At 37.5% G+C, this 7,597-nt stretch overlaps 1 protein-coding gene across 1 annotated transcript; it reads left to right on the top strand.

Annotated features, from left to right (window-relative positions):
- Nucleotides 338–1,155, top strand: LOC109843066 (putative calcium-binding protein CML19). The gene has a single exon (XM_020411998.1). It carries the CDS (start codon nt 492–494, stop codon nt 1,044–1,046), a length of 555 nt encoding a protein of 184 aa, XP_020267587.1. The 5' UTR covers nt 338–491; the 3' UTR covers nt 1,047–1,155.

Genomic DNA, 7,597 nt, shown 5'->3' with positions numbered 1-7,597 from the left:
AGTTTTAAAATGAAGCCCACAAAATAAAAATGGATTTAAATTAAAGGAGTAGGCAAAACAAAAAAGGGGCAGAAAGTCGTGTTTCTTCATTTTGACCAACCACGCACAAAGTCCTTGCTATGAGCTATCTTATCCTAAGCACCCTGAGCTACTAGTTTCTCAGACAAATTCCCTTCGCAATTCATCAGAACCTTCTCTCCCTCCAAACTCAGAAATTCTCCCGACTTCTCTCAATAAACTCGTAAACAGCAGCAGCTGGTACACGCTGGCAGCTCACAGTTTTCTATATATCTACGTGTAACGAAACACATAAGCTCTATAAAACAAACGGCACAGCTCAGACTCTCCAAAAATATCTCACATCGATCTTTATCATTCCATACTCCTCCACCCAATAAATTTCAACCTTATCATTAATTCTCATCGTACTATAAATTAGAGCTCACTATTTGCTTGCTTAGTCGTTACCTACTACTACACCTCTAGCAGCTATGTACACAAGTTCGAAGAAGATAAAAACCATCTCCACGTCCCCATTCTTCTCTGAGCTCCTCTCTTTCCTCTCTCCAAAGACGCGCGAAAGGCCAACAAGGCCGTTGCTGCTCCGGAACTTATCGACTGCTGCTGAATTCAGTAACGATTTCTGGCAAGTCTTCCAATACTTCGATGAGAATGGCGACGGAAAAGTATCACCTTCTGAGCTTCGAAACGGCATGAGAAACATCGGCGAGGAGCTCTCTGCAGAGGATGCAGAGGCGGTGCTGGCCTTATCGGATTCCGATGGAGATGGGTTCTTGAAGTTTGAGGAGTTCGTGGAGTTGGTGGAGGTTGAAGGAGATGAAGAGAAGGGAGAAGAGCTGAAGGAGGCTTTTCAAGTGTATGAAATGGAGGGCAGAGGTTGTATTACTCCCAAGAGCTTGAGGAGGGCGCTGGGGATGTTGGGAGAAAAGAAGAGCATCGAGGAGTGTAAGGTGATGATTCGGAGGTTTGATTTGAACGGAGATGGGGTTATTAGCTTTGATGAGTTTAGGGTTATGATGGTTTAAATGGAGGAAGTACTATTGGCTTTTGTCCAGTGATTCGTAAATAAAGAAATGCAAATGTAAATTTGTTATGTAAATATGTTATATATGTAAAAATGAGGGATTCGTTTTTGAATTCATCTCCTTTTTAAAATGGTTAAGAAGTTATTTCTCTGTTTATAAAGAAGGTAATTGTATTTAACCATTCCTGTTTCCAATGTTAAAGAATAGCTCAAGGATTAAAATAAATCACCCAACAAATTAATAAATTTAACTTTTGTTTATTCTGAATGTATTAGCTATAGTTTAACCCCTTTTCTGTGATGTCCCACACCACACTGGATGGTAGAGCACATCTTGTTACTCTTTAGTAGGACCTTCCACTGATCGCATAACTTTAAAATTGGTTTTGAATAAAACCAGTTTAGTTAAAGACCAGCTCCCCTTGTTTCAAAACTAAACTAGTTTAAATCCTAAAATATGAACTAAAGCAAACTGGGTCATTTCTGACCTACTAGTTTTACCCAATAAAAAAAAAACTCTTAAACTGGATTAGATCCAAACCTCGTCCAGTTTTAGAGAGTTGGTAAATGCACCCTTAGATTCCCCCTAGCTATCAAAAATTGTTCGGAGAAATCATTATTTTTAATTTCAATCATTGATTGTTTAATTCATGATCCTGATTTGTTTTCTTTATAGTGAGATAAGAATGAGCGCATTAATATTCATGGAGATATGAGAAGTTTTTATTTAAAATGAATCACAGTCATCCACGAACGTTCAATAAACATCGATAATTTGAATTAGAAGTAGCGGGTAGTATTATCTTTGCTATTTTTTGATAGTAGAGAAGATCCAACTCTGACTTCACAATAGTTAGCACTTAGCAGTGTATCATCTTTGTTTAAAGGACAACCATAAAAGAAAACATGCACCAGAAGTAAACAAATTCATCTGTACTGATTGGTCATATACCAAAAGTATAAAACAATAAAAGAATGTCTAGACAAATCAAGAGGGGATTAAACTCTTAGAATATGAGATTTCTTTTTATTCTTAAAGTTCTCACCACTACAAAACTTGAAATAGAATTCCGTGCTCTAATATAGTCTCGCAGGTTGAGCATTCTTTTTATGGGTCACGTGACGGTAAAATCTGCTTTAACTTTGTTAATGATCTGATAAAAGTCTTTGTTAAATATATCAAAATTTTAAAGCTATGATAAGTATTGAACGTTATAATTTTACACTCTAACATATATAACAATATAAATAAGTGCATGAGCTATCTAGATACTTCTTTGAAAAGACATGATCCATGTCCACCAGACTAGAACACCAACTACCTTACAATAATGATCTTATCCACTATTCAAAACTTATATCATACACCATCATCACTCGTTGACGGTTCCCCCGTTCAAGTCCGATGTGGGCCGCAATACAGGCTATATGTTCTCAATTAAATTAGTCGAATAATTATACATTTAGCCCTCGGTATTTGACTGCATTAGACAAGCCAACAAGTTTATTTGCATTCATCTCTTACGTCGTCCTCTATGTGTATAGATAAGGTAAGAGGGGAGCCCCTAAAGTCATCACCTCTGAATTGAAGCGACGACATCTCTGACCTGGCCAGAGTGGCCCGTTGCACAAGGAAGCAGTAATGAGTAAACCACTTAATTTTGCAAACGGGGGGGGGGGGGGGGGGGGGGGGGATTCACCACCTTTTAGCAACGGTGCTATTTGATTTGTGGGGTCGTACAATCAACTTTTTAAAATAAATCTTGTTTGGTTAACAAGAAAAGGAGTGATGTGTAACTCATTTTGTTGATGTAACACCCCAAAACAAATTCCCTCAAAGGGGATTTAGGTATATAACACTTTAGCACAGAGATGAAAACGACATGTCTTTTTCAGTCTTAAATATACACAACTTTACCAAGAACATCCTAACAACATTATGCTTTTGTTTCAAAATGGATGAGTACATACACTAGTACAAAACATGGCAGTGTAAATCATACATATCTTTATGTATATTCTAATTACTATATGAACATACAATAATAAAACGGAAGCAATAAAAGAGATCGATTATTGTACCTCCAGCCATTGCTATTTGAAACCTTAAATTATCTTTGAGAAAGCCCCAAAAGATTGCTAATCTGAACTTTGGTTCCAAACCCTCACTGCTCACTTTTAAATGGTGTAGAAATTTATGGAGAGTAGATTTGGTGACCTTTTTCAGAAATTAATATCACTTATTTATACTACTCTAGCCATCATAGAGTAGTTACCAATAGATATGAGTATGTGGGTGGTTTCCTAAAGGTGGGAGAGAACATGGGTTAGTTACCTTGATCATTGGCAACTTCCCACTAAATGGATCATAATCTTTTTCCATAATTAATAAATAAATATTAATTATTATACTAAATGAAAAACGTCTTACATTCTCCCACTTGATCCATTTAACGAGAGAGACTTCATATATGAATCATAGCGACTAATTCTCTTTAAGGGCAAGAATTAATCTTCCATGTATCACAATATACTTAGTCTTTCATCACTCACACTTAACTTAATGAGTAAACCATATGCTCACTCTAGGTCAAACTATAATGATATTTCTTAATAAAATAACTAAAATATGTACGTACATAATTCCAAATGAGAAATTATCCAACTAAATGAAAGTTTCAGACAAAACATAATGAATGTACTACATAATGGAACCAAGTCCCATCCTGATTACATGATCCTTGAATCCTTTAACGTGCATGCCTTTAGTCAAGGGATCAGCTATCATTAATTCAGTGCTAATGTGCTCAATGATCACTTTCTTTTCCTGCACACGTTCTTTTACGGCTAGATATTTTATGTCGATGTGTTTACTTCGACTTCCACTCTTATTATTCTTAATCATAAAGACAGCAGCTAAATTATCATAATACATTCTTATCGGTCGACTAATAGAGTCAACAACTCTTAGCCCTGATATGAAACTTTTCAGCCATGCACCATGTGAGGTAGTCTCAAAACAAGAAACGAACTCAGCCTCCATCGTAGAAGTGGCCGTCAAGGTCTGCTTCGCACTCCTCCAAGATATGGACCCGTCAGCTAGCATGAACACATATCCTGATGTGGATTTACGTGAATCATTGCAGCCACCAAAGTCAGAATCGGAGTAGCCTACCACTTCAAGACTGTCAGTCCACTTATACATAAGCATGTAATCTTTAGTACCCTTAAGGTACCTCAGCACTTTCTTCGTATCCTTCCAGTGATCGATGCCTGGTTACTCTGATATCTGCCTAATACTCCAACGGCATATGCAATGTCGGGTCTAGTACAGACCTGAGCATACATAATGCTACCAACAGCTGAAGCATATGGAACATTTTTCATTTGTTCCCTTTCAATGTCATTCCTGGGGCATTGGTCCAAGCTGAACCGGTCACCTTTCACAATGGGTGCTACACTTGGTGAACAATCTTTCATACCGAATCTTTCTAAGACTTTGTTGATATAGGCCTCTTGAGACGAACCCAATATGCCTCGAGATCTATCTCTATGGATCTTTATGCCAATGACATAAGATGCCTCGCCCATATCTTTCATATCAAAGTTACTTGAAAGAAATTGTTTCACCTCATATAGCAACCCCTTATCATTGGTTGCTAGCAAAACATCATCCACATACAACACAAGGAAACAAATCTTGCTCCCACTGACCTTAAGGTATATACATTGATCCATAATATTTTCTTCGAAATCAAATGAAGTAATCACTTTATGGAATTTCATATACCATTGCCGGGAAGCTTGTTTCAACCCGTATATGGATTTATTAAGCTTACAAACCAAATGTTCACCCTCTTTAGAGAAGAATCCTTCAGGTTGTCTCATATAAACCTCTTCCTCTAAATCACCATTGAGAAATGTCGTTTTCACATCCATCTGATGTAGCTCAAAATCTAAATGAGCTACTAATGCCATCACCACTCGGAAGGAACCTTTCTTTGATACAGGAGAGAAAGTCTCTGTGTAATCGATTCCTTCCTTTTGAGTGAACCCTTTGGCAACGAGTCTAGCCTTATGTCTCTCGATGTTGCCTTGTGAGTCTTTCTTTGTCTTAAAGACCCACTTGCATCCAATGGCTTTTATACCATTTGGCAACTCGATGAGGTCCCAAACTTGATTAGATGCCATAGAGTCCATCTCATCTTTCATGGCATTCATCCATAAGTTTGAATCTGTAGAACTTATGGCTTGTGAAAATGACATAGGATCATTATTGGCTCCAATATTACAATCCGATTCTTGTAGATACACTAAATAGTCACCAGTAATAGTTGATTTCCTTGGTCTAGTAGATCTCCTCAGTGGAATATGTTCATCCTCACAATGAACTGTTTGTTCCTCATTAGCATTATGATCTATTAGATTATTGTCAACTTGTGGAACCTCAATAGTTGGTTGTCTAACACACGATTTAGCTTGAGGTGCGTGAATGACCATCAACTTGTCACTTGAAACTGTAGATGGAAGTTGATCATGATCCTTTTCAGGAACAATGTCCCAAAATTGATCACTCCTACTAATCAAGTCATTCTCAAGAAATTTAGTGTTTCTTGATTCCACAATCCTCGTACTATGAGATGGACAATAGAATCTATAACCCTTAGACCTTTCAGCATATCCAATGAAATACCCACTAATAGTCCTTGGGTCTAGCTTCTTCTCTTGTGGGTTGTACACTCTCACCTCAGACGAGCATCTCCAAATGCGTACATGTTACAAACTCGGTTTCCATCCTTTGAATAGCTCAAAAGGCGTCTTTGAGACGGCCTTGGAAGGAACCCGGTTTAATATATACGCTGCCGTCTTAAGAGCTTCTACCCATAAAAATGATGGAAGTTTAACATTACTTCTCATACTTCTCACCATGTCCATTAAAGTTCGATTTCTTCTTTCTGTTACACCATTCTGGTCCGGAGAACCAGGCATGGTGTATTGGGCAACAATCCCATGCTCTTGAAGAAATCTTGCAAATAGACCTAGTGCTTGTCAGTTCTCAGTATATCTACTGTAGTACTCTCCACCTCTATCTGATCTCACAATCTTAATGTGCTTATCACATTGTTTCTCTACTTCAGCCTTAAACAATTTGAAGGCATCCAAAGCTTCGTCTTTGGAACGAAGTAAGTAAATGTACATATATCATGAATAATCATCTATGAAGGTGATAAAGTATTTTGGTTCATTAGCGTTCATGTCCGGATAACAAATATCCATGTGTATGATCTCTAATAGGCTTGAACTCCTTTTGGCACCAATTTTATGTTTGTTAGTTTGCTTTCCCTTAATGCAACCAACACAATTATCAAAATCGGTAAAGTCTAAAGTACCAAGTACCCCATCCTTTACCAATCTCTTTACTCTCTCAATGGAGATGTGTCCCAATCTCCGGTGCCACAAGATAGAGGAGTCCTCATTCATAATACATCCTTTTTAATCCTGTACTAACATGCATAGAACTATGAGCGATATCATTTTGCAGACAAAGACGATATAAACCATCAGACAGAATACCATAACCAATAACTTCAGAATTTCTGAGAATACTAAAACCAGAATCTGAAAAATTAAAGGAAATTCCTAAAAGTACAAGTCTTGAAACTGAAATCAAGTTTCTAGTGAAACCAGGTACATAAAACGTCTTTTCTAAATGCAAACTAAAACCACTACTTAAAATTAAACTGCATGTCCCAACGGCCTCCACATGTGAACTCATTTGACTGCCCGAATAGATGAATTGTTCACTTCCCATTGGTTTCCTTAGGTTTGTCATACCCTGTAAGGTATTCGAAACATGAATTGTAGTACCAGAGTCAATCCACCATGTATTATGATTAACATTAACCATGTTACATTCATAAACAAACGCTAGAAAATTACCTTTCTTCTCAAGCCAGGTCTTAAACTTAATGCAGTCTTTCTTCATGTGTCCCTTCTTTTTACAAAAGAAACACGCAGACTCCTTCTTTATGCCTTGCTTAGCTGTAATCTTTCCCTTTCCCTTTTCCTCAATGTGATCCTTTCTCTTCTTTGAAGAAGAAGCAGTAGTAAGGTTCACCTTTTTGCCCTTTTCCATCCTCAATCTGCCCTCCTCTTGAACACACATGGTCATAAGTTCATTAATTGACCATTTATCCTTATGTGTGTTATGAGTGCACAAAATAAAATGCCCTAGGAAAGAGTCAGACATGGTAACTTCCAAATCCTTAAGTTGGCCGCAATATCCCTCATGTGCATGATATAATCACGCACACACTTAAACTCATTGTGCCTCATGGATGAAAACTTCAAAATTAAGGTTCTAGCAAGAGCTTTTTTTAGAAGTTGCAAACTGCTCATCAATGGCATCAAGGAGATCTTTAACCTTAGTATGCTTATCGACAGAACCACGAATGCTAGCAAAAATTTTGGTCTTTATGAACATAACTGAGAGGCGATTAGATCGCTCCCACTTTTCATAAAGATCAACTGCATCAGGAGTGCTAGTCTCAG

Source organism: Asparagus officinalis, chromosome 5 (assembly GCF_001876935.1).
Source record: "Asparagus officinalis chromosome 5, Aspof.V1, whole genome shotgun sequence".
Classification (NCBI taxonomy): Eukaryota; Viridiplantae; Streptophyta; class Magnoliopsida; order Asparagales; family Asparagaceae; genus Asparagus; species Asparagus officinalis.
Note: the sequence above shows the minus strand (reverse complement) of the source record. Positions and strands in the feature narration are given on the sequence as shown.

What these genes read in the sequence shown, in the direction of transcription:
- LOC109843066 (XM_020411998.1), top strand. Translation starts at nt 492, where the DNA reads ATGTACACAAGTTCGAAGAAGATAAAAACCATCTCCACGTCCCCATTC.